The 27,410-nt window shown below is 37.0% G+C and overlaps 1 protein-coding gene and 1 non-coding gene across 10 annotated transcripts in view; both read right to left on the reverse strand.

Moving 5' to 3' along the window:
• Positions 1-395: 395 nt before the first annotated feature.
• The window catches only part of LOC134747188 (AT-rich interactive domain-containing protein 2), a 37,290-nt gene continuing 10,275 nt past the window's right edge, over positions 396-27,410 (reverse strand). For 2 of the 9 annotated variants that reach the window (XM_063681778.1, XM_063681773.1), the window contains exons 16-36: positions 25,153-25,224; positions 24,305-24,397; positions 23,468-23,495; positions 23,322-23,377; positions 22,476-22,907; positions 22,278-22,364; positions 20,414-20,515; positions 19,326-19,403; positions 19,098-19,200; positions 18,086-18,160; positions 16,983-17,080; positions 15,706-15,795; positions 13,849-13,947; positions 11,847-12,191; positions 11,356-11,469; positions 10,267-10,376; positions 9,548-9,716; positions 8,747-8,893; positions 7,144-7,176; positions 4,125-4,216; positions 397-2,234 (exon numbers count right to left, since the gene is read on the reverse strand). In XM_063681778.1, coding sequence (XP_063537848.1) covers positions 2,132-2,234; positions 4,125-4,216; positions 7,144-7,176; positions 8,747-8,893; positions 9,548-9,716; positions 10,267-10,376; positions 11,356-11,469; positions 11,847-12,191; positions 13,849-13,947; positions 15,706-15,795; positions 16,983-17,080; positions 18,086-18,160; positions 19,098-19,200; positions 19,326-19,403; positions 20,414-20,515; positions 22,278-22,364; positions 22,476-22,907; positions 23,322-23,377; positions 23,468-23,495; positions 24,305-24,397; positions 25,153-25,224 — 2,526 coding nt within the window. In that variant the 3' untranslated portion in view covers positions 397-2,131. Of the gene's footprint in view, positions 2,235-4,124; positions 4,217-7,143; positions 7,177-8,746; positions 8,894-9,547; positions 9,717-10,266; positions 10,377-11,355; positions 11,470-11,846; positions 12,192-13,848; positions 13,948-15,705; positions 15,796-16,982; positions 17,081-18,085; positions 18,161-19,097; positions 19,201-19,325; positions 19,404-20,413; positions 20,516-22,277; positions 22,365-22,475; positions 22,908-23,321; positions 23,378-23,467; positions 23,496-24,304; positions 24,398-25,152; positions 25,225-27,410 lie in introns of all 9 variants that reach the window. The other 7 variants (XM_063681776.1, XM_063681775.1, XM_063681777.1 and 4 more) reach the window with 7 other exon arrangements.
• Positions 17,264-17,336, reverse strand: Trnar-acg (transfer RNA arginine (anticodon ACG)). The gene has a single exon. It is a non-coding gene; the product is annotated as a tRNA-Arg (tRNA).

Genomic DNA, 27,410 nt, shown 5'->3' on the forward strand with positions numbered 1-27,410 from the left:
TATAGTTGAGGTTATAAAATCAGCAATTTAAATTTAAATCAAGGTAATCCTTAGGTGATACTTTGCGCTTTGAAATTTAACCTATAACAAAATTACTAATATTTTTTTAATACTTTGCAATTTTAACTGATGCTTTTTAATTTTGAATTTCGAGTTTGGATCATATTATTGATAATCAATCAGCATTTAAGGATGGTATTCGTTTCATCCTCTCATTAAGCAGAATGTGAAATGCAAATACACATTCGACCAAATAGTACACGTGGAATAAACGTTGGAACGTTGAAAATACATCCATTGATATTGCTATAAGGTGCGTTGGGATAAGTTTGAAAGGGTTTTTTACGCGGAGTAAGATGAAAAGTCGCCCGTAATGCTTCGGCATACGGACTATTTGTTTGTCTTCCCCCTCATGAAAAACCCGTTCAATCTTACCCCAACGCACCTTAAAAATTGATTTAAAGCTTGTTGCTCTAGTGAAATTCCATATATAATATTTCACAAAAATCTTAGAACTGTGATTTAAGTAAACCCTGCTTTTATATCCCAACTACTATGATAGTTTGTTTGCTCAATCTATCTGGTATTGTATTAAAATGACACATTAGCAGAATATAATCTAACGTATTCTGTAATCTAGGTACTAAGATTGGCTACCTAATCGAACTGTCATTCCATTCCTTTGTTTGCTCAATCTATCTGGTATTGTACTGAAATGACACATTAGCAGAATATGTACTAACGTATTCTGTAATCTAGGTAGATTGGCTACCTAATCGAACTGTCATTCCATTCCATTCCATGCCTGCGATATAAAAACAGTTTCCTAAAAATCAACTAACGCACGAAAACGGGATGTATTTTATCAATTGTATACATTCATACAATGACTATATAACTTTAAATAATTTCACGGTTAGACTCACTTGTTTTAGTCACTCGCGCGACATGTTTCGGAGAGCCTAGATCTCCTTTCTCAAGCACTAATAGTGCGAGCAGCGTTCACGGCGACCGTGTATTGCGTACATCGACCGTGTATTTAATGTTAGTATGTCTCACAACAGTTTAAATTCGACAATATAACTTTCTATCGAAGCTATAACAGATAAACGAAAATGGCTTTACATTAGGTATTCCAATATAATTAAGGAAGTCTAAATGTCAAGTTTAGTTATTCAAAGATCTTATTACAGCTTGATAAGGATAACAGGTTATTACAATGAATTACGACCTGTCCTGTCTGTATGGAACGTCAGTTGACGTCAGATCATATCCATAATAAATCCAGTCTCAATATTACTGAGGGATAATACTATAAAGATATTGAAGATAACTTCAAAAAATTAGTTTTCAGAAAAAAAAAAAACAAAAATTAAAGTTTCCAGTTTCAGGATTGACAAATTTTCCGTGTGAAATAATTTCGTAGATTTTCAAACCTTTGTATGGGGAACGAAATATTCCCTTTTAGAAACTGAAGTCTTATTTCCCATACCTAAGTGGGAAAGTATCCGAAGTTTTTCCACACGAGTAGCCGCAGACTCGAGATTACTTTAACAAAAAATTTAAGTCACGTTCACGTTAGATGTATTGAGTCGCGCGCGAGAACGCAACTCATGTTAGCAGGTCAGATGTTGATATAGTACAGCACTTGATATGATCTCAATTACTGATAAGGCATGATACGTACCATAAACACAGGTAACTATAGTCCTTAAGTACAACTATGGTCCAGTTTTTAACGTTGATTCTTAACGAGCCTTTATTATTTATACTCGTTACATTTTTTTCGGAGCTTAGATACACTAATGCCTATTTCTATATTATACATATATTCAACATAATTTAAAAAATACTTATATATATATATATATTTTACTGGAACTTGAATTTGGACCATAGTTGTAAGTTGTGGACTAAAGTTACCTCATTTTACGGTAGTTCATAATATATTTACACGTTCGCGGACGGTAAGTCACGTCATGTGTCATAGGCCAAAGGAAACAAAAGACTACGCAAATGCTATAGCATTCGTGTCCGCGAATGTGTTAAGATCAGTTCAAGGAACTATGTACAAGCAAGTATCTGCAGACTCGATACCGAATGAAGGCGGGCCGCCGCCCGGTTACGATTCTCAGATGTTGTTCATGTCATATAGCACTTGGGCAATGGTCCGGGAGGCCTCCACGCTGCTGAGCGCTATTGTCGCTAGGTGCGCTTCGTATGAACGCAGTTGGCTGGTGACAAAAAATAAATATGTTTATTTACTCTAAGAACAAATTAAATTATTTTCTATGAAAATATTTTAATTTGTGGTTTTTCAAGTAGACACACTACTATTTAAACTATAAACTGAAATAAATGTCATATACGAAGCCAGGGGGCGCCACAAGCCTTCGGGAATTGTCATATACTTGGAAATTTCGACCCATGCCACCGTGACCGGATAGCCGAGCGGTTTAGGCACCTGTCCGGTAAACGGGGTACGCTGGTTCGATTCCAGCTCTGGACACTGGAGGCTTTGGTCATTTTTTCCTTCGTATATGACATTTATTTCAGTTTATGTTTATTTCCATACTGTTATTTGACACATGATAAACACGTGTAAGCTAACGTTCATGTAGAGCCGTTGCGCACTGTCGACTAGTCGCCAGCGACTTGGTCTCTCCTTGGGCCAGGAGACCAAGCCGAGCGCAAGCATCACTAAAATATGTTGTGTTCTTCACAACTATGTTCAAGAGAGAGACGGATACAAATTGGTCGTATCGATAAGTTGCTCGCAGTGTGAACGCTTCCATTTGAGCCCGTGTTCCTAGTGGTCGCCGGCGACCAGCAGTCGCTTGTGCGTCTTTACTACGCAGCGAGTCGCCGAGTCGCTCGGGCGACCGGCGACTAAGTGCGTAAACGCCCATATAAACTATAGAAAATTACAGTCGCCATCGACTGGGTCGCCGGCGACAAGTCGACAGTGCGTAACAGCTCGTAAGGTTATCATTAGTGGCGTGTTGTGAAGAAATATGTATATCACAAATTGTTTATGTTTGTGTGTAGAATTAATGTGTATTTTAAAATTATATATCAATTGCATAATGTAAATAAATAATAAGATAAGATAAGATAAGATAAGATATTTCTTTATTGTACAACCGTGTTACAGAGGTGTTATGTGGTGTGATACATGTGAGTTTCAACGGTAACCCAATTCGGGTATACAATGGACACTTAAAACTAAATTAAAACTAAGAAACACTTAACTATTATACACGTACATAGCATAGCTATCTGTACAGGGGACACAGTATCATAAAGAATATAATTCAAAGAAATCCTTTAGTGAATAGAATTCATTTTTAATAAGCCATTTTTTTAAACTACGCATAAATTCTATGCCATCTAACATTTTCAATTCATCTGGAAGCTGATTAAAGACGCAAATGGCAGTAATATATGTGCTTTTATCGTAAGTTTTATTATTGACTAGAGGTAGTTTTAAATTATACTTATATTGAGAGCGAAGGTTGTCGCGGAGGGAAGTTAATGTTGTGAAATAATTCTTGTTGCTCTTAATAAATTTACAGAGTTCGTATATATATATGCCAGTTAAAGTTAGAAAACCTTTGTCCTTGAAAATATTTCTCAATGATTGTCTGTAGTTCATACGATAGATAGTTCTTAAGCACCTCTTTTGCAAAATGAATGTGGACTGCACGTCTACGGAATTACCCCAGTATATGACACCGTACGTCAATAGAGAATATATGTTTGCGTAGTACGCACTAATAACAACATCTTCAGAACACGTTACACAATATACAAATACCACAGTAGGTAAGTTTAATAAGGCTCTTAGTTAATTTCTAAGTATCCAAATATAGAAGCAAAACTTTGTGTAGCTCTAGTAATGTTAGTGTTAAAAGTGCCAGTTGCACCATCCGCATATAACAGACTGATCAACGTCACCCGGCGCGCTGCGGCGGTTTACTATGAAACTTTCCATACAATAAAATCTTGCGAACTCTAACGATGACAGTTTGGTGCAACCGACCCTAAGACACTTATACGCTACACATGTATTACACACACAAGAAGCTTAATTTCGCGTCGTATTTAACGTTCAAAATTCTTACCGTCGTCCCGTATTGGAGTAAATGACTATATTCCTGAGAATCAGGGCGGCAGTCAGGCGGATGCTCTTGGTGACCGGGCCTTCGTTCTCGTCCTGTCAAACAATGTCACGTGTCATAAAAAAACATCGTTGTTGTTAATCCATATAATCCTTTTTTTTCAGTTGTACTATATTAAATTCATTTTTAATTATAATCTTTTCAAATATTTTATAAAACTTGTGAATAAGTAGTAAATAGAGATAGAATGTTTTATTTTATTTGTATTTCATACATGGAAAACCAACAGCTATAAACATTTATATAAGCTACAATAGAATTACAGAGCCAATTACAGGTTCTCACTTATAAAAGTTAAATATACAAATATCAAATATAACTACAATTCACTTACACACACAAGTACCTACTACCCACAGCACAAGCCAAGGTTAGTATGTACTGCCAGCTGCAAAACTGCATAGACACATTAAGAATGGAATTCATTCATAAAGTGACCATGCACTTCCACCGCTGACTGTACAAAACTTTTAACGAAAAACCGAAATACAAAAAATACAAATGTACCTACATATATAGTATAACTTTAGTAAGCCAAGCCCGAACCCGAGCTAGATGTATCACTCATAATGCAATGAATGTATTACTGATATGCTATCACTAAATATATCAAAGTATAATTAAGTAAAACTTTATTAAAACTCATGCCTGCCCTGCAAAAAACTGTTTTTTTTTTCTATATATTATTCTTTACGGTGTTTAGAATTAAATATTTAAAAAAATGTTAATAAATAATTATTAGGGTGCATAACAACACAAAAAGCTTCATCTATTTTATACCTCGAGGACCACATATAATTAAGTAGAGTAAGACCAAGAAAAGTCTGCAGCGCAATATTTTGACAGCCAATTAAAAAACTATATATGGCAAAGTTTTTTAGCAGTCACTAAACGTCATTCACATTTTCTTTGTCGTGCTTTGTGTCTGCTTAATGATAGAGTCCACTCCTCAACCGAATTCCAAAACTTGGTTCGTCCTCCAATCTGACCTCTAATAAACCCTGTTCCCTCCTTCACTTGTTAAATATACTCGGGCACACACACAGTAGAAAAAGCCGGCCAATTAAAAAAAATGTAGTTCATAGACGTTTAATATGGTTGAAAATTTCACAAGTATGAAGACCATTTAATCAATTTTCTGTGGTGTTGTCACATACTGATTTTTAAAAACTACTTTTTAACAAGCACTGCAGACTTTTCTTGGTTTTCCTCCACTAAAGCATCACAATTTCAAATTAATAGCACATATGAATCATCCAGTCAAAAGCAAATAAAAATGTGATATTTTCTATAAAAAGGGACCTTATTTTCGATGGCGCTTACGTTATTATAAACGATGCTCCGATATAAATACAATGCCGCGCGACGCTGTGCGGCGTAAGCGCCATCGACAATAAGGTCCCTTTTCATAGAAAATGCCCCAAATTAGAAATAAAAACTATAATAGAAATAAGGAAGTTTTCCTAGGAAAAACAGAAAAACAAGAATATGGACTGTAGAAACCATGTAGAAATATAACCGAAAAGAGTAAATACAACAAGTAGCTAAGCAACTAAAACATGCCAGTCAATACCTGAGGCTGCATGGTAGTGAAATAGAGAGCTTGATGACTACTATCAGCAAAGAGTTATTGATTATGAAAGAGATGTTGGGACTTCTGAACTTCAAAAATAATTTAAGGCTCCTCGGCAAGCTCGGTTCTCCATACAAACGTAGTTACGCTCTCATTTTAAAACGAGTAGCTAGTTTGCTCTGAAACTTTGTACTTACAATAGGATAAGGTATAACTATGTCTGTAATTAGTTTATGTAGCTTCAGTTTTTCATACAAAACTTGTTGTTGTTTCGTTTGTTTTATAAACTGGAGCGATATAAACTAATTACAGACCTAGATATACCTCATGTCATTGTATGTGCAAAGATTCATTACAATCCAACACGTAGTTTTACAGTGAGAACGAAACTCCGTTTGTATGGGACGGTGAAATTCGGCCGAGTTTGGGGACTCTTAAGCTGACATTAATTTTAGCATTTTTCAAAACAAAAGCGAAGGAGAAGCCTACCTTCAATAGACAAATACAACAATTAGCAAGACTGTCACGGTCGCTTTTATTAACTCACCAATAAAAAGTAAGTAAATAAAGCAACTGTCATATTACAGTTAACCCCTCGACCTATCACAGTACAACATATCGCTGACGTAAAGCATTGATTGTAATTCAGCCATTTTGTTAAATGTTGTTTCGGTTCCTGATACGAATATTTTTACACAATTTTCAGTCGTAGCTGAATGCCAAATAGGTCTGTGCCTTCGATGCCCAACCTGTCAAACAATGACAATATGGCGGACGTATGTTTGAAATGTAACCGTAAGTGTGATGAAAAACATTGTGTAACTCCGGAGGTAGGATATTGCAAACTGGGGTCTTCGCCCTCGTGTCCAATATTTCACTTACTCATAAAACATCACGTCACATCACTAAGGATGCTTACATTAGATCGTAAAAAACCCAACCGCATCACTGGATATCAAATGGATATAAATGGATGGATGGATGGATGGGGATGCAATGATGTCAAAAATTGTTTTTTGTTTATTTATCGCAGGAAGTCAGTTCAGACGTTGCGAGGGGTCCATAGATCTCGATTTTATGAGCTTGTTTCTTTTGGAACAAGCACCCGAACCCGCAGGTTGAAGAGCAAGCAAGCCAAATAAACTCTTGACTTCGACAGGTATGATTTACGCCCCATCCTTGGCAATACTTCCGTTTTGGTGTATAACTGTAAACCAAAACCTACTTCATAGTAACGCACTATGAACCTCAAAGCGAAGTTGTTGTGTCCTTAAATCCGGAACCGAAACAAAATTCTTTACTTTTTAGTATAAATGATTTGCGTCAGCGATTACCTAATATAAATACAAGGGACAAACACAAACGGGTTGAGTGTTAATGTGTGCTCACCAGTTGCTCCGGCGTGCGACTGACCGCTCGGTGCTGGTCCAAAAGACAACGTTACGTTAGTGACGTCACAGGACGGCCAAGGCCGTAGCCAGTACCAAACTAGACCGTAAGGCGGTCTTCATATTGGATGTGTGATAGGCGATAGATAACCGCGTATATTTCTAATTGAGACCGCAAGCGGCAGCATCATGTATTACCGCATTCTAAGTTGAACCGTAAACCGTAAAAGTAAAAGGCTCAATTTAAAGTGAATTAAGGTTTGTTCCGACCACACGGTGACATACTGTCATACACTGCAAATCAATTCGTTTGCCCTAATCATTACGGTTCACTTTAGAATACTTATGGTGAAATGTATCGGCCGTATCGTCTCCACATTAAATTATACTAGCTATAGTAAATTATTCCAAGCGTCATCAGAGCGACGTCTGTTCGCCACGGGCACAGTACACCTGCCAGGCTTGTGGGCGTGTTTGCCGCTCCCGTATTGGCCTGCACAGCCATGGAAAATGTTGTCGCCCTACCTGACACTGTTTCTATAGTCTGCAATAGACTTTAAGGCCATTGATTGAGTAAATTATTACAAGGTAAGGTATAAGGTAACCAAAAGCTCCTTTTATAAAGATTCAATCACCATCGTTAGACCTAATATTTATCAATATTTATGCAGCATGTAAAATCTCTTTCTTATACCCATACTTATATTAAAAGTTTAACTTTTTCATGTCAATGGTACATTTCATGGCTACGACCTTGTTTTTGTTACATCGGGGTCATGATATAAGCAAAACTTATTAATATCAATACCTAAGTGTTAAAAGCGGTGCAGTCTCAACTAAGTAGCTTATAGATAAATCAGTATAATGATTTTTTCTATGAGAGTAAATGTTTCTAAATGAAACAAGTTGCGTTTCTTGACTAGAATATTCCTCAATATTCCACGTATAATATTTGGATTCTTTGCACTGATTTATCAGTTTATTATGCATGTAAATACAACAGCATTATTTATGTTGTCAATCAGGCAACACTAATTAAAAAATAATCATTGTGATCTGCACGGCCGCTCGCTGTCTCCAGATTCGTTATAGTTATGATCGTCATGTTTGTCTTGTTTGTGTTTTAAGTTATGTTGTCGTCGTCGTATTGATCAAAACCGTCGTACGAGTCATATTTTTAATTAGTTACGCCATGATAGTCGGATCTGTCATTATCGTCATAATAGCGATGAATGGATATATTCACAACTTTGGAAACAAATGAAATTATTTTATTAAATATTTTTGATTTGTGTTTTTTTTTTTAAGTAGTCACACTACTATATATAAATTATAAACTGAAACAGATGTCATATATAAAAGAAAAAGTGACGAAGCCCCCCAGTGGTCAAGGCCGGATTTATAATGGATATATTTATACCATTATATTGCTGGCATGCCATTAGAGCATTTCAGTCATGTATTCACCTCGTCCTAACTTTTCTATTCTGTCTGTCATTGTGTATCAAAAGATTATCGATCGATGCACTCTACAGGTATAGCTTACTAATCTATTGGATGTTATCCACGCATCGATCGGCAACGTTAACTCTATTAGACCTTACCATAAGCTCCCTAGGGTTGAACATGTCAGCTGCATGTTTGTTGAGGGCCGCGAGCGCGGCGTTCGGCGGGTACCCGAGCACCACCGGCTTGCTCGCTTCTGACTCGGCCGCGGCGTGACGACGAGAGTTGAACAACGCTTTCAGTGCCTGAGAATGCAACTCCAAGTTAGGCTTTATTGTTGTAGTCAGAGATGAGCACTACGTTGAAATGAGGTAATAACTTGATAGATACTATTAGGCCGTGGCGGGTAGCACTACGCTTTTTAAGTAACGGTCTGATTAATAATAAATATGTCGCAGGTAGCAATTGCAGCAGCATTCGTATATCAATTAAATATATCATGCAACAAGAGCGATATGGCCAAAATTGTTAGCGACATCAGGCAAATAGAACTGAGGAAGAAAGTGTTTTCTATCACACTTGCGCGGAATTAAATACATCTTTAATCCTTTTCCAGGCCGCACCAATCTACAATGTATACCCAAAAAATTCAAATATATTCCAATAAATCCAGCTTTGGTGATTAATTTGAAGACAAGTCACATTGGAAATCCAATCTAATTTGAACCTTAAATCGGAATGCTTGAAATTCTATTGGCGTATGTTGTCAATAAATCGTACTATGCCTGGAAAAGGGTTAAGCAAAATAAATGTTAATTACAAGAAAAATTATAAATATTGATCCACCATTTTGATAATTCAACCAGCTTCCAGCCAACCTGTGTGCAGAGTTAACGAACGGTCAGCTGTGAACGGTCAGGTGTGAACGGACGGCGAACTGTGTTGACGATAGTACCGACCTGCGGTGAGCAGTGCTTGTCGGTGAGATGGTTGAGCAGCGCGAACGTCCGTCGAGGCACGCGGTCGCAGTCGAGCCAGAGGCAAGGGGTCTCGCCGCTCGCGCCGCCCGCGGCGTGCGCGTGCGTGTGCGCTGCGTGCGCGAACACTTCCGACGCGTTCAAAAACGTTCTAAAAAAACCGCCTTTGAGTAAAAATAAATACAATTAATCAATATAATTATAAATACGTAGACCACAAAGGCGTATTCTGTTTAAATTGCATTACTTTGGCTCGTAACGTTTCACTGTAAACACAAATAGTACACCTATTTAATTGTCATATGACTAGCATAATTACGATTACCAATCTACTTCGGTAGATCCGTCCTTCCTGTCTACAAGTATTTTTTTTTACATTTTCAAATTTTAAACCTCATTAAACAATACTTTTTACATCGCGTAATTTACTTATTAATCAACTTACGTATTTTTCTTTGCAGTGCCGTAATAAATACTATAAAATATCTTTGTGTAATTCACCTTCTTCTAAATTTCAAATAAAGTCTGAGCGCCAATACGTACTGTCGACTCAACTTTCACCAATTTAAATAGCGTTCCGCCAAAGTATAATTGAAAATTTTAAAGGTTTCCGAATTGCAGGAAGAGCTAGTACCCTTGGGACACCACAAAAATCCAAGTACAGGGTAGGGCTTATGTAAAAACTAAAAATGTAAACTTACTTGCCACATCCCCGCCAGTGGCAGATCCATGGCGTGTCATCTTGCGCGTTCTGTATCGGTGTGGGTGGCGGCGTGGCGGCAGGCTTTGGCGTGGCTGGGGCGGCTGGCTTCTGACGACAATACAGTTATAAGAGACCAAACGTTCCTTACCAAGGTACCAAGCGTTACTTGCATAGGTTGCATTGCAGTCAAGGTATAGCAAAGAGATCAGAGAGAGACAGAGAGAGAGAGAGAGACAAGTAAAGTTTGTAAGGCTCGGTGACTTTTTTAGGACGACAAATAAGCAACGGTCCTTGATGTCATATTTTTATAAGTTTAGGCTAAAACTTTAAACTAAATACTAAATGTCGTATTTTTAGGACATCAGGTCGTAGTTTCAATGTAAACGTAGATGGCTCTAAATTGACGCAAAAATAACTACCCATAGACGGCATACACTTCTCTGGCCCGAACGGGCGCTAGAAGATGATAATGCTAATTATTCGGTATTCGGCATATCTTTCAATGTTCGTATTTGGCCGAACGGTTCGAACTGGCGAATATTTACCGAATAAACAATTTTTTTAAGGGCGTCCGCTGGTTAGCGCGGATGCACTTTGCGATCAGGTATGAGTCGATTTCGTTTCTTTTCATAAACATTCCCGGTGGGTCGCGAGGAGATGGGTCAAAAACACGTTATGAGTGCAGACCGCGACCTGAATGAAGTTCTTTTCAGCGTATTAGGCAGTTTTAGCCCAACCGAATATTCGGCCCAATATTCGTATTCGGAATAGTCCATATTCGGCCCATCTCTAATGCTAAATCTTAAACCTGTGGTAACCTACAGATTGGGGGACGAGTAAAAAGTAAAATCATCATTGGCAACTAATAATCTCAAGCCAAAGTCCATAAGATTGAACTAGTACCCTACCCTCAATAGTCATTTCAATCAATCTAATAAAGCGTCCCGATTTTTTCATAGAGGCATTTTCTATTAGCAACAAACCGAGCCGTGTTTGGAGCCTCAACACTGTAAAAAGCTTCGCTCAAAATAATGAATCAGTGTATATTTAACTTGAAACAATTTAATCTTATACCATGAAGGTTTACCTCTGGCGTCACAGGTTGATTGACGACCACTTCGCGATCTCCTATTTTAGTGTTCCCGACCATAACTGGTTGCCGGGTTATCACTTGTCGTACTTGCGGTTGTGAAGCTGACTTCTGTGGGCAATGAACACTTTTAGCCAATTACTTTTTCATATATTGCATACATAACAATTAAACGAAGCAGTATACATGTGTACTCGTTCCTTTTTAAAACTTTTTAAGTATTTAGTTTAGAAGTTAATGCAAATCTTAGTTTATGATGTTCAAATGTTCATAGAATTACTCGAAAAAACAACGACATTTCAAGTAATATCTACAGAAAATACGGGAAATTCCAAATCTGTATTTTATTAATCTTTATTGGACAAAACATAATCATAACAAATAAAAGGCACGAACCTAACTACCTAATGGCAAGGAAACTGGCTATAAAACACATATTTTGATTTAACTAAACTAATTCGGTGTGTCAAAATTTAAAAATATCTCACCGTAGTCTTAATTACACTAGATTTATCTTCCTGCGCCGGCTGGTTGACGCTAACATTGGTAACCACCTGCGGCCTCTGCTGTGGTTGCTGTACCACCCTATGCACACCTTGCTTAATCGGCGCGTTCATAATAATCTGCTGGTTGTTAGACACTATAATTTGCTGGTTGCCCGGAATAATCTGAGGGCTACCCGTCATTATCTGGTTGCTCGTCGACGTGCTTATTAAAGCCGGTGGTTGTTTCTGGGTAACCATAAGTGGTTGGTTAACGATTTGCGCTTTATGTGGTTGGGGCTGGGTGGTTATTATTGGTTGCTGGCTCGCTGTCAGTTGAGGGGCGTTCTGCTAAAAATAAATAACGGTTTTATAAAAGAATAAATTACTTTGGTTAATAACTACAAAGCCATTACCAACTAATGAAGATGTCACCATGAACGCCTTAAATCAAAACCAGAAAGTACCCAACAGAAACGAAATGTCTATAAGCTAATAATTTAGAACAATTCAGTCAACCGTTTTTTTTTACAATGCATAAATTCTAACTCATAATAGATTCATGTTATACGTATGAATTTGGTTTAAAAACTATTCTTTTTTTCATGCAGCCTAGTTGTACATAGCTTGTATACACAAAAATGACAAAATGCTTATTCAATTCAATTCAATTATTTATTATAAAATGTTTATCGACTTGATGTTTTTTTTTGACAAATACTAGTATTTTTGAACAAATAAGATAGCACAAATTATGCATGCTAAACACAATCCAATATACTATTCGAATACTCTTTGGATTTCCCAACTATTTGCAGACTAATAATAGCATATTCAAATTACCTACATATACGTAATACTTAAAATCATAGTAGACCATTGATAGAATACACACAATTTTGATGCCCTGCTTCCATATTTCTAAAGCACATACCTTTTCAATGCATTCACATACCTTAACAGACGTTACTTTCAAACAAAAAAGTGACCTAAAACCCATTCCATCTGTCTCGTCTTGTTCGGCAAGAAACTGCCTAACCTCAGTTAGCAAATGCACTTAATCATTAATATATTCAAAAGTACAATTTGTAAAGAAGTTTGTAATATAACAAAAATTGAACCAATAAAGCTTTTAAACTATCAAATAAACGAAATGCATACAAATAAAAAAATCCAATTGAAAAGCTTTTTAAAGTCGTATGTATATTGCGTGAGGCTAGAAAGTATGTTACAAAATAAGACGTAATCGGCTAGAAGAGCTGATTTATATTTCGTTTTAGGATTAGAAAAAACTCCGCAGAAGTGTGCATGAGGTTTTATATCAGGCAATTTTATGCGGTATAACAATAAAATAATTTCAACTAAAGAAAGGACCCTTATCACATGGAATTTCGTACATGGACCCGCCTGTTCTTATCTCTATCGCACGCGAGTAATTATATCGCTGTCCCGCTCATGACGTCGGCGATCAATGACACTGTGCAAGCGAAACGGCGGGAGATAGGACAGGCAGGACAATGTACGAAATTTCTCGTGGTAAGCGTCCTTTCTTTAGCACAACAGGGTATTCGTCTGTATTTAAAATAAACTATTTCACACCATGCATGAAATAAAGCACCAGATAATTATTAGAAAAACACAGATAGTAGTTACTTTTAAACACAAGTTCTATTTAATATATCGGATAGAAATATAAAAAGTAGGTGAGTTGACCGTGAACGTCATTGTGTAATTTTTCATATAAATTTTATATTAGCAAATCGTTTTGACAGTTTTAAAATAGAAACTGATTTGACTAGTAATAGGAGTATACCCTATTATTGTATATTGATTAATTCAAAACTTTCCACATAATATTCCGTATTTAGACCCTCATGCTTACTTTTGCAGAGTTCTAATCCTAAGAAAACCAAACTATACAATATCATATGATTGTACATTTTCCGGTACAACTCTCTACATATCAAAGTCGATAAACACTACAAGTCAAGCGTAAAGTAATATAAACCTGCGCCATAGTCTTAACGACCGTGATAGGCTGTGCTGTGCTCACTAACGTCGGCTGACTCACTATCACCCTCTGTGCGGATTGTATCACGCCTGAGTTCTATAACAACACTTATATGTTAGCCGGTAAGGTTCACTTTTACCGGTGTGGGCCATATAGAAACAAAATAAAAAACTTTTATTGTTTACTTACCAGTTGGCGCCATTATACCTAGTAGACGCAAATCAATCTGACGACCGGCGTCGTAAAACCTTTTATTCGCACTCGCGTGGTCGTAGGTAGGGTGAAAGATATAGTGATATGCACCCGGTCCTCAGTTTGGTTTGCGTCTTCTATAGCAAGAACGGTCATAATAATATCATTGAGTACTGATATATGAAAGACACTAGCGGTGAATTCATATCTATATGGCCCACTTTTTAAATGATAATAAATGGTGATACTATTACAGTTGATTATGAAGAATTATTACAACTACCGAATATACAATTAGTTACTACGAGTAATGGAGTTTCGTGTTATAACGAAAAATGCGAGGTACAGTCACACGGTTTCATGATCCACTTTTGGCGACACTGGATGATAGTGGTGTTACCTGTCAGCTTTTTACGTTAATTTATTAGAATTATTAGTATATTCACTAGAAAAGACAGATGAAATTCATGTTATAAAGAGCAAATGCACAAAGCTCAACACAGATGGCGTTGTAGTTAAACGGTTTCAATGACAGGTGAGATTTCGGTTATTTCAAATACCAGGTTTTAAATGTGAGAAAATAAGTACCTCTCTAACTAATGAAGTTACAATCCCTGAAGTTGGACCTGGAGGCCTGCTTGACGACTTAAGGTCACTAACTACTAAAACACTAAATGAAATCAGAAAAGCTATGTACGACATCAAATTTTAGTAGTCGTTGAGCTGGTATGAGATCTGCACTGAAATGTCAATATATTTATAGACATTCAGTGCTAACTTTAGCGAATCAATCACATAGTCAACAATAATTCTATTTATGTAGTTTATGGATGTGGCGTGAGAAACTGTTTGACTGTAGCCATATGAGGTGATATGAACCCAAGCAACGAAATAAGATTGTGAGAATGAGTGTTTTGAAATCATTTAGAACCATAATAAATTCGTGCGAGTTATTGTATGGGCTATTCATGTAAACTTTTGGAGAATTATTAGAAAAAACATTTTTTTTTATGAATAAAAGTTACACCTGCGGGGCTAAGATGGACGGCTGTCTATCATTTGTCACCATACCTGTCACGCTCTAACAAGTACGTAAGTGCGAAAGTGACGCATGATATGACAAGTGACAAAAACGCGACCATGATACCGGTACTAGGAACTACAGCTGTCAAAAGATAGCATTGTCTATTTAGTTACGTTTTAATAAATTTTGGTTAAAATTTAAGATGTAGCATTATTTTATGAATTGTTTTTGGTGGTGCGTCTTTTTATTTAAGTATTTAAAACTAAACACCGAACTAGTAATATTTTTTTGTCAACTCAATCTCAAAAACTAAACATGGAAATTCTGTGAGTTCAGTTATTTTCACTAATCACAGAAAAAATATTAGTGTAACATATGCCCATACAATAAAACACACAACATTTGTGCACTGCCACAAGCCAATAGTTTATCATGTAATTTTGACATATTAACCGTCAATATTTCGATGGCCAAGTGTCCTTGAGGTACGCTACCGCCATCTATTGACAGTTAATAAAATTGTTCATGAAAAACAACGTTTTTCTGCGGCAGCACACAAATACCATTAAGACAATGAGAAACCAAACCAAATGTTAGTGATTTAGTGACAAAAGCTAGCTAGCACATAGGCTTGTAACCTGAATGATTTGCTGTTGGGTTATCGCCTCTGTGGCCTGGGCAATAAGGCTGTTTAACGTCTGCTCGTCCAGCCCGCCAGGGTTGTTCACCTTATTCGCAAACGTTCATATTATGGAACGAATCATATACTTTTAAAACAAATTAAAGTATTTTTGAAAATATTTTAATTTGTGTTATTTCAAGAAACACTGCTATATAAATGATAAACCGAAATAAATGTTATACAGGGTGGCTATAAAATAAGGGCATTCCCGTGGCCAGGGAGATTTCGGGATTATACTGAGCAACTTTTACAATGGGACCAACCACGAAATCCCGAAAAAAAAAATCCTCCCATAGAAAATGGACTACCCAAAATGTATGAAACACCCAAAATTTTTTCGCGATTTCGGGGTTGGTCCCATTGTAAAAGTTGCTTAGTATGATCCAAAACCTCCAAAAGCAAAAGCAAAGGCAAAGGGAATACACTTATTTTTTAGCCACAAGCCCTCGTTAAAAATTGCATTAACTTAGATAAATTCGACCTATGCCGCCGTGGCCTGGGTGGCTGAGGGGTTAGGCACATGCCGCGATAGCAGAGGACGCTGGATTCTAGCCCTGGGCACTGGAGGCCTTGGTCACTTTTTCTTAGTATATGACATTTATTTCGGTTTCAAAAAAATCATACTCAAAAATATGTCCCATAGCTCTTATGTAAGCGAATTAAGAACTATGTCACATATTTTTGAATAAGTTATATGCACCCATATTTTTAAACTTGACTGTACAATCACATATTAGATACAATAAGAAAACAATACAGGAAAAGTGTGTAGTTATTTTAGGTTTAAGAGATGATTCTGATCAAAGTCTCCGAATGAAACATTCTTAGGTTTGCAAAAATAACGGGTCTATTAAACAATAAATTACTAGATACAAGTAGAATTTACTTTAAAAAACATACAAATATTATTTGAACTTTAGCATTAAGTCCACCAAAGAATAAAAAAGAAATACTAGATTATCAAAAGTAATCAAACTCAAATCAATAGTATAAGAAATATCTGTCCTGATATGTCCTAAAAATGTTTTCGTCAAAAATACAGCGTACATTTTGTTGTAAAATAAATAAGCTTGCTAATTTATTTAATAAAATATATATAATAAAATACAGAAAACCCGTTATTTTTGAACGGCGGTGTATTGCAAAACCACCAAACAACTTACCACAATTTAATCAAAATATAGGTATTAATAGTATACTCCAGAGTAAAATTAGTATGGTGTAGGTACGCACCGTTAATGTAAGTGGACCTCCGCCTGTCGGTCCTTGTACTATAATAATTGTCTTTTGCATCATATTTCCGGACATATTTTGAGTGATATAACTAAGACCTGAAATTATTATTTTATTTTAATAAAAATATTCCATTACCATTGATACCATAACATTTGTTTTTTTTTTATAATAATAAAAAATCTTTCAAAAATATGTTAAAAAAACAGGGCTCTAAATAACTGTAAAAAATAAAAAAACAAATTAAAAACATACAATCCAAATACAAAAAAGATAATTAGCGACCCTGCCAGGATTCGAACCTGGAATCTTCTGATCCGTAGTCAGACGCGTTATCCATTGCGCCACAGGGCCGGTTGAGCGAGTCGGCGAATTATGTAACACCTTGCTAAGGAACGTAACCTATATTTTGTTTGTTGTTACATTCTAGTTTATTTTTAAATTTATTTTAGGTGATATAAATATCACCAATATCAATTTAAAAACCGACGTTTAAATATCACAATTAACGAATCATAATACTTGCCTCAGTTGAAGACGAACGATTCGGACCTCTATTTTTATGAGTAAACTTCAAGGTCATAACATGATATTGATCATTTTAACGCGTTCAAATATTGATGATATCGTCTTTTTCATTACGGTTGTGTTAGGAACCTAAATTATATTTTTAGTATATATTTAATTCGTCAAACAATCACTAAGTATGTACATAAACAGTTTTCAAGTGTTTTTGATGTCATCTTTAGAGTTTATTATTTTAGACATTCTTTGAAGTACAATTTAAGTAATAATAATAATATATCAGCACAGAATTTTAGGTAGTCCTAAACATAAACACTATTTTATTTATTGGTATTTTAGGTGGATTATAGTAGTCTATTGCAATTAATTATTTTATCTTTGAACCTAAACCATTCATTCATTCTTTGGATGAGTATTAAAAAAAAAAAGTAGCTAAAATTCAAACATTATCTATAATGAAATCAACGGCAGGGTCCAGTGGAGAGAACGAGGGGATGCCTTTGCCCCGCATTCGGCACTAAATTAGGCAAATAAAAATATATAATGTAGAAATTATTTAGACATTTTTATTGAAATACCTTGGGATGATCCAGGAGTGGCGATGATTTGCATTGGTTGTTGAACGAACTGCGGAGGCGGCGAGGTTAATTTTTCTACAAATTAAAAAACCGGGTCATTAGGTTTTATTAAGATAATTTATTTTCCAGCCAAGCTCGCGCCATCAATAAGAAACTATAATAATGAAGTTCCCCTTTTTTTACATGACAGTGTAATCTTAAAAAAATCAACCAACACTGATTAAGTGATTACGCATCTCTTAAACGTTTTCTGATTTAATTTTTGTACTAAGCAGATCCATAACATAATTAATAATAAAATTAACAAAGAGAAAATCCCCAAAACCATCGTGTTGGAGACTCGCCCGCGAGGAGTTGAACCATTTTTCACCTGAAGGGAGACGGGCCATTTTATTTCAAGTTTTGCACTATATTTTTAGGGTTCCGTACCCAAAGGGTAAAAACGGGACCCTATTACTAAGACTCCGCTGTCCGTCTGTCTGTCAGTCACCAGGCTGTATCTCATGAACCGTGATAGCTAGACAGTTAAAATTTTCACAGATGATGTATTTCTGTTGCCGCTATAACAACAAATACTAAAAACAGAATAATATAAATACTTAAATGGGGCTCCCATACAACAAACGTGATTTTTTTGCTGTTTTTTTCCGTAATGGTACGGAACCCTTCTGCGCGAGTCCGACTCGCACTTGGCGGTTTTTTTTTTTATTTGGGAATGTTAATGATACTTTTACTCTGAATCACGAGCTCTTTCGATCGTAATCACAGAAAACAAAAAAATGGTCACGGAATGGAAATAAAAATCTTGGGCCACTTTTCTTCTCCTATTAGGATCGAAAGAGGATTCTGAGTAGAAATAACATAAAAAATTCAAAAAAAGTGTAGTGCAAAATTTTGAATAAAAGGCTCATTTCCATTTTTACACGACTGCCCAAAAAAGAGTGTAATGTTTTCAGCGTTCATGTTTGTATGTATATATATACGTATGTGAGTTTTTTATCTGAGGATTTACCTTGCAGAATTAGCTGTCCGGATTGCGAGGTAAGAATGTTCTGCACATCCATCGGCTGCACTTGCAACATGGGCTGTTGGACCTGCAAGGTCGGTTGCTGCATCTGAAACAATGAAGGGAGTTACGAGTTATCAGCAAGTATCATGTGCTAGGCTTACAAAGCGGATAAAGCGTTCTAAAGCTTCTTACATTCCATTGCCGCTATTTGTCAAATAGATGTTACACTACCTGTTGATGTTGCATTTGCAGCGTCGGTTGTTGCACCTGCAACGTGGGCTGCTGCACTTGCAGTGTTGGCTGTTGGACCTGAGGAGATAATTGAAACAGTAAATACGAGGGTATTCAGGTGCCATCCATACCAATGTACCTTATGATGTACACTGTGTCACAGAATAAATAATAGTACTAAGGTACAGAAGATTCACTCTCTAACAAAACGCGTCTATTACGACAGATATGACCGCTAGGTGGCGCAAGCGCGAATAGGCGTCCGTTCCGTAGCGGTGCGCGGCAATTACTATGGCTAGACCCCAAAATTGGGGGCGGCCGCATGTACTTGTAGCAGTGCGACGAAATCGCGGAGTGAGTCACGCCAGAGTGTGTTTAAATTTCAACCTTCAAACAATCAAAGTAGCATTTCTTTTGTCTTGTAGAATTGGCAAACTAATGAAATTTAAACCAAGTAAAAATACAACTAGATTCAAACTTCCTTAGCTATGATAGTGTATGGTGGGCGGCACAGGATACAGCCGAAACAGGTCTTCTCAATGTTTATGCACGTTCTACGAGTTAATCAGGTAACTCATACTGAACAATTTCGTACACATATTTGGCCAATACAAATCGTTAGCCCAATATTTATACTCTATATTATACTACGAGACAAACAGTGAAACTGACTCGATATCAATATTTTTATAGAGCTGTCCATTATTTTGCGTTATTTCTGGGTTGTTCCTTTAAAATCGAAACTTAGTTCAGTATCAGCTAAACGTTGAAAAAAGCTGCAGAGTTAAGGGGCCCACTCACTATCAGTCCGCCGGACGATATCGGCCTGTAAGTAAAGGGGCCCACTGACTATCAGTCCGCCGGACGATATCGGCCTGTCAGTTGTTCGGAACTGTCAAGTTTTTGTTCTAACTGACAGGCCGATATCGTCCGGCCGACTGATAGTCAGTGGACCCCTTTAGAACAAAAATTTGACAGTTCCGAACAACTGACAGGCCGATATCGTCCGGCGGACTGACAGTCAGTGGGCCCCTTTACATAAAAATAAACAAAAAAAGACAATTGCAATAAATTCCATAAAATCCAACCTGTAAAATAGGTTCCTGTATGATAACAGAGCCAGTCTGCTCAGTGCCGCCGACCATGACTTGCGGTTGGATCACGTCCATAGATTCTTGCTTCACCGGCACCTAGGCATTACACTCGTTAAGTATACCATTCGATTCAATGCCGTTCGAATAGCTACGCTCGATAGAAACTCGAAAATACCAAAAAAAATATCGTTTAGCATACCAGCCGATTCGATTCCATTTCATATAGAGTAAATCTTATACATATATATATTATATGCGTGTAACTTAGTTACCAATTCAGTCCTTCAAATTGCGACATTAATAAATGTATAGGTACAAGAGTAATAGGTACATATGTATAAAGTTCGCTGTATAGAAAATCTGTGAAAAAGATAGGCACAAAATATTATTTAACTCCGCACTACTATAATAATTTTTATAGGGCGGATACGTTATTTTGCAGCTAATTTGGCAACACCAACGCAAAATTCAAACTTTTATAAAAATTAGACGTTATTATGGTGGCACCAAATACGTTTTGCTGCAGACGTAACGTCTGAACAACATTACAATGAGACAACATAGACACAAATTTGACGTTATTATGGTGGCGCCAAATACGTTTAAATTAGACGTTATTATGGTGGCACCAAATACGTTTTGCTGCAGACGTAACGTCTGAACAACATTACAATGAGACAACATAGACACAAATTTGACGTTATTATGGTGGCGCCAAATACGTTTCGCTGCAGACATAACGTAACTGAACAGAGGGCCTACCGCGAACCACGTTCGACGTGCTGCCTCTCTGTCGCACTTGTAAATCCGCACGTAAGTGTGACAGGGAGGCAACACGTCGAACGTGGTTCGCGGTAGGCCCTCTGAACTACAATGAGACAACGTAGATATAAATTTCTTGTAAAAAAAAACCTTAGCGCGGCGAGCTCCTGCTAAAATGAGTCCTCGAGGTCGGTGCTATGTATCAGACATGGAACAAATTATCGACTATTACACGAGCGAGGCCCATTATTTATACACGTTGGCAAAAAAATAAGTGCATTCCCGTTGCCAGGGAGGTTTTGGGATTATACTGAGCAACTTTTACTATAGGACCAACTCCGAAATCGCGAAAAAAAATTTGGTTGTTTCATACTTTTGGCTGGTCCGTTTTCTATGGGAGGGAATAAAAAATTTCGCGATTTCGTGGTTGGTCTAATAGTAAAAGTTGCTCAGTATAATCCCAAAACCTCCCTGGCAACGGGAATGCACTTATTTTTTAGCCACCGTGTATAAATTCAAATTATTTATTAGTGTTTTAATTATAGATATGTGCAAATACAGTTAGCGAGATGGCAAGAAATGCGTCAAGAAAAGCCCTATGTTATGAATAAAGAAAATCTCGTGATGTTTTTGTTATTTGTCATTTACGGTAATTTTTTTAGGGTTCCGTACCCAAAGGGTAAAAACGGGACCCTATTACTAAGACTTCGCTGTCTGTCCGTCTGTCACCAGGCTGTATATCTAATGAACCGTGATAGAAGTTGTAAGGATAGTGATAGGAGGAGTAGAGTTGAAATTTTCACAGATGATGTATTTCTGTTGCCGCTATAACAACAAATACTAAAAACAGAATAAAATAAATATTTAAGTGGGGCTCCCATAGAACAAACGTGAGTTTTTGTCGTTTTTTGGGTAATGGTACGGAATCCTTCGTGCGCGAGTCCGACTCGCACTTGGCCGAATTTTTCGTTTCGCTGAGATAGAGTAGGTAGAGGGGTGTTTGTGTCCAACTTCTGGTCCTTCTGGTATTATTAAAACAAAAGTGATATGTGCGCCAGTATTCTTAATTTTATAATTACATTGATTACTAACTTACCAAATCATCTTCGTCTTCCAGAGCGGATGCAGCCAGCGCTGCATAGAGATTCGCCGCAGTCTTCGATACAATTTCTTGAGGTGGGGTCTGAAAACATTCAACTTTGCAAGTAATTTTGGAAAGTTTTGTTCACTGCCAGAAAAAAACAATATATTTCAGCATTATGTTACTTAGAATCTTTAAAAAAATTAAACCAACCTCAGGTTTGGTTTCAACCTTCACCCTCTTATTAGGCGGTTCATTATATTCACCTTCCTCCTTCACCTGACTTTGAATCACGCTCTGAATAATCTGATTCGTCTGCATAACCTGCCCCTGGTCATTTTTGTACTGTATCAACGGATTTTGTAATTGGTCGGTTTTCAGCTGTATTATTTGTCCCTGTTCGTTCTTTATTTGAATTAGTTGCCCTTGCTCATTCTTTATTTGGAAGTATTGGCTGCCTTGCGCGACTATATTCTCGTTGTATTGTATGACGGAGTTGGCATCAGGTTTCACTTGCACTATCTGTCCGGTTTCTGTGATCTGGATGGTGGGTGCGTTCATGTGGGGGCCCATTTGGACGACCTGGACGGGCGGGTTGGATTTTTTCTCTAGAAGGTCCGCTAGCATTTTGTTTTGCGCCGACTTCTGAAATAGTGTCATATTTATTTTATGTGTGTTACACCAGGGGTACGAAACACCTCGCTTCGGGAAAAGTCGGCTCCTTTCGGCATTATTAGGGTTGGCAGAACTTGACGCCCCTTTGCGTGCACGACCACAGATAAGATAATGACTTGAAGTTTGACAACCCTAAATAGCCGAAAGGGATAGTGCCATATATTAGAAAGGGATAGCATGATTCGACCCTGAACCGCTGTCAAACTTCGGTTTTGTAGGAAGTTTCCTTTCTGTACGGTAGTACTATTATTTATTCTATGGTTACACTGGTATTATTCAATATTGCCAGGGACAATGCCGCAAAATGTTAAACTGACATAATTTACGAAATATTTTATCAAAATCAAAGTTAAACTTGGACCGGTTTTTTACTGGGATACTTACTAAAGTCAGTTGCGCCTGGTCGTCGATCGTTATTTGTATTGGTTCATCTTTTACAGCTGAAATATTGAAATAAGAAAGTTATAAAAACTGACGGGTATTCGTAACAATCAAAATAGGCAATAAAACGCGAGACAATTCATATTTACCCGTATTTTCCTCAGTTTTAATCAGCACCTGCAGAATATAAAATCAATAGTGAATTATGGATGTTTCCAAAATATTCAGAACATCTATTTTATGCAGACGAATTTAACGAACATGAGGAGTAGAAAGAGCAAGGGTGAGCAAAGGTCATCCCGCCGTTAACTGGCCAGCGAACAGGTTAAATGTGGCCCTAAAACCCTTATCATTATCAACCAAAGAACTGTGTATGACCTAAGAACAAATATAGTATTGATATCTTTTTGAAACATCTGGCCAACCACCAATATTCCCTCATTTTTAGGGTTCCATACCCAAAGGGTAAAAACCGGTCAAGTGCGAGTCGGACTCGCGCACGAAGGGTTCCGTACCATTACGCAAAAAACGGCAAAAAAAAATTCGTTTGTTGTATGGGAGCTCCACTTAAATATTTATTATATTCTGTTTTTGCCAGGTGTAGCTGGCCAGATGTAGCTCAAAACCGGGAGGAGTAGAAGAAGAGGGGGGAGGCCTTTGCCCAGCAGTGGGACACAATAGGCTCGTAATAATAATAATAATTTTAGTATTTGTTGTTAAATAGCGGCAACAGAAATACGGCGGCAGCAAAAATTTCAACCGTCTAGCTATCACGGTTCATGAGATTTACCTTTTGGGAACGGAACCCTAAAAACGGGACCCTATTAGTAACTCCGCTGTCCGTCCGTCTATCACCAGGCTGTATCTCATGAACAAACGTGAATTTTTTGCCGTTTTTTGCGTAATGGTACAAAACCCTTCGTGCGCGAGTCCGACTGCCACTTGGCTGTTTTTTTATGTCCAACTCGAAAGAAGGTACTGTTTACCTTATCGCCTTGAATGGTAGGTGTGCTACTGGCAATTCCCCCCGGTGTGATCGTTGTACATTTTATCAATGCCTCTGGGTCCATGTCCATTACCTGAAAACGTTTGCAAATGTTCTGTATTAATCTACACATGACATGAATAACATAAGAATGTTTAAATAATTTCGGTAACATCACAACAGTGGGTATAAATTATAATTTAAGAGATCTTTAACAATTATATTTTTACAATATAACGTAGAACGCGTCACAAAATAAGCATAAACTAAAGTTTTCACCCCTATTTCCTCCCGCTTTGTATTTAATTGCTAGGATTTAATATTTTATTTGTCAATGAATGACTTGTAGAATATTTACGACTATTTACCTTTGCCTATGAATATACTAGAGGCTCTGGGACCTGTAGACCTCTCGAAGGGTCCCCAGCAAGCTCGGTTCTCCATACAAACGTAGTTACGCTCTCATTTCAAAACGACTAGCTAGTTTGCTCTGAAACTTTGTACTTACAATAGGATAAGGTATATCTATGCCTGTAATAAAAGTTTGTAACCTCATGTCATTGTATGTGCAAAGTTTCATTACAATCCATCACGTAGTTTTAAATGAGAACGAAACTCTGTTTATATGGGAAGGTGAAATTCGGCCGAGCTTGCCGGGGACTTGTATGGCTTCGCCATTTTGAAAGAAAACCAAAATTTGAATCGTCAAAAACCTGCTCACAAAATTTCATGAGATTCGGTTGAGAATTGCGACGAATTGTAGAGGAGAACATCCGGCATACAAAAGCATTTTTGAAACGGAGACCTTCGCTAACGATCGGTCAATAATAAGTAAACAACAAGACTTACCGATTGGTTAGCCTGTACTACGACTGTGCCGGACGGACCGCCCCTTTGCTGGTTTTGCTGTCTTTGCGCTACCTGTATAAGTCAAATTGTATTAAATCTCAAAATAAAACTAATCTGATTGGGTAAATTTATACTTGTTTATTACTTGTATTTTATTACTTTAATATTCTATTGTATCAAAATGCATGATAGAAACTAAATTTGGTACTTTAAAAAAAAGATGTCTGTTCCGCTGCATGAAAAGTTCAAAAACGCACTTTCCAAGCCTCGATAATGCTTTAAATATACAAAACAACATTTCTTAAAGTGATCTTAACCGACGCCGATATGTCAGATTCAATTAAATAATAATTAATTTAAAAAAAAAACTAACAAATTATAAACCTCATATTTTCATTAAAGTCCGTTGTATCTATTTTATACTTATTCACAAGTAAAATTTGATTTATTTCAAGTAAGACAAATAATATTTTTCATTAAAGTTCATTGGTTTCATGCTTCCATAATCGCCACTCATCAACATCATGCCAAATTATTTTAATTGTTAGTCTACTTGTTACTATTGATTGGCATGCTTATACTATTCATGTTCTACCTACAACAAAACTACAAATGTAACAAAAGCTTACTGGGCCTACACCCATTACCAGTCCGCCGGATGATATCAGCCTGTCAGTTAGAACAAAAAAAGTTCCGAACAACTGACAGGCCGATATCGTCCGGCGGACTGGTAATGGGTGGGCCCCTTTACACCCTTTTTTAACCAAACTATACAGCTAGTGGTAAATAAAATATCAAATGATATTTCGTACATAAATTCCGAAAAACTCATTGGTACGAGCCAAGATTTGAACCCGCAACCTCCGGACTTATAAATTACAAAAAATAGGCATATTCAACACAACCATGCAAAATCAAACTTTTCATCTTCCAATGCTGTTCTACGCAAAAACCTTTTAAAAAACTTACAATGAACACTTTAAACCCATGCAATTTCTCTTTAGGACCAGTCATCGTTATTTTGACAACTCTTTTACCCGTTTTTCCACCTGCCTTCAAATTCTTTCTCTAAAATTAGAACACAAATCGAACTGAAAAATAAAACGCCTACGTAAAATTATCCCATTGAAATGATATACCCTGTTAAAAATATCTTTACAACTAATTATTTCAGAAATTGACGTTTTAAAATTGATAAGAACTTTACTGTCACTATTTAATTATCAGGGTATATTTATAAATAAAAATATCATTATCAAAATATGTTAGGCCAAGGCTTCCCATTTTTCGACAATATATCATTAAAAAAACACTAAATAAGGGTACCACCACTATCCTACCCAACTGTCAATAAATAAACATGACCGTTTTAGCAAAATTTCATCATTAAAATAGTGGTGATACCTTATTTTAAACACACTTTCTACATCACGCGTATATCAACCGTTGTCCTCTAAAATGACCTTAACACCCACCATTTAGTCGTCCCTCACTTCCTTAAGGCTTAGAACGCATTGCAATTAATTTCTTGCGGTTTCAGTCTAATTTCTTGCGGTTTCAGTCTTTTAAATGCTATGAAGCATGCCGTACGTTACACTTTTTGCGGTTCTGAAACCGCAAAAAAAAATCGCAGTGCGTTCTCAGCCTAAGTACGTGAACGCGGCGCGAACTCCATATGATTCAGTGACGTTAAAATTAATGCTGACTACAGAAAGTGCTTACCACACCGCCTTTATTGAACAATGTACAGTAAGCTGCAGAGATAACTGACCCCCCCCCCCCCCCGCATAGAAACTTGTTGGCAGTCCGTTACCTCTGCAGCTTACTGTACGTACATCCATCCATACTATCCATACTAATATTATATAGGTAAATGCGAAAGTCTGTCTGTCTGTCTGTCTGTTTGTGTGTTCCCTCTTCACGCTTAAACCGCTGAATCGATTTAGATGAAATTTGGCATAGAGATAGGTTGAGTCCCTGAGAAGGACATAGGATAGTTTTTGTCCCGAAAATCATCCCTTAAGAAAGTAAAAAGCGGGGTGGAATTGAGATAATTAATGAAGTGTCTGCTAAGTCATGTGCAAAATATGCTCAAATTGAATAATTGCTATGAAAATTTTTCCAGGCGCTATGCTTGCTTTAGCTGTTGTTAGTAAGTCCGCGCAGACGAAGTCGCGGGCAAAAGCTAGTACTTAATATTATAAATGCGAAAGTCTGCCTGTCTGTGTGTTACCTCTTCACGCTTAAACCGCTGAACC

Source organism: Cydia strobilella, chromosome 14, assembly GCF_947568885.1.
Source record: "Cydia strobilella chromosome 14, ilCydStro3.1, whole genome shotgun sequence".
Taxonomy (NCBI): domain Eukaryota; kingdom Metazoa; phylum Arthropoda; class Insecta; order Lepidoptera; family Tortricidae; genus Cydia; species Cydia strobilella.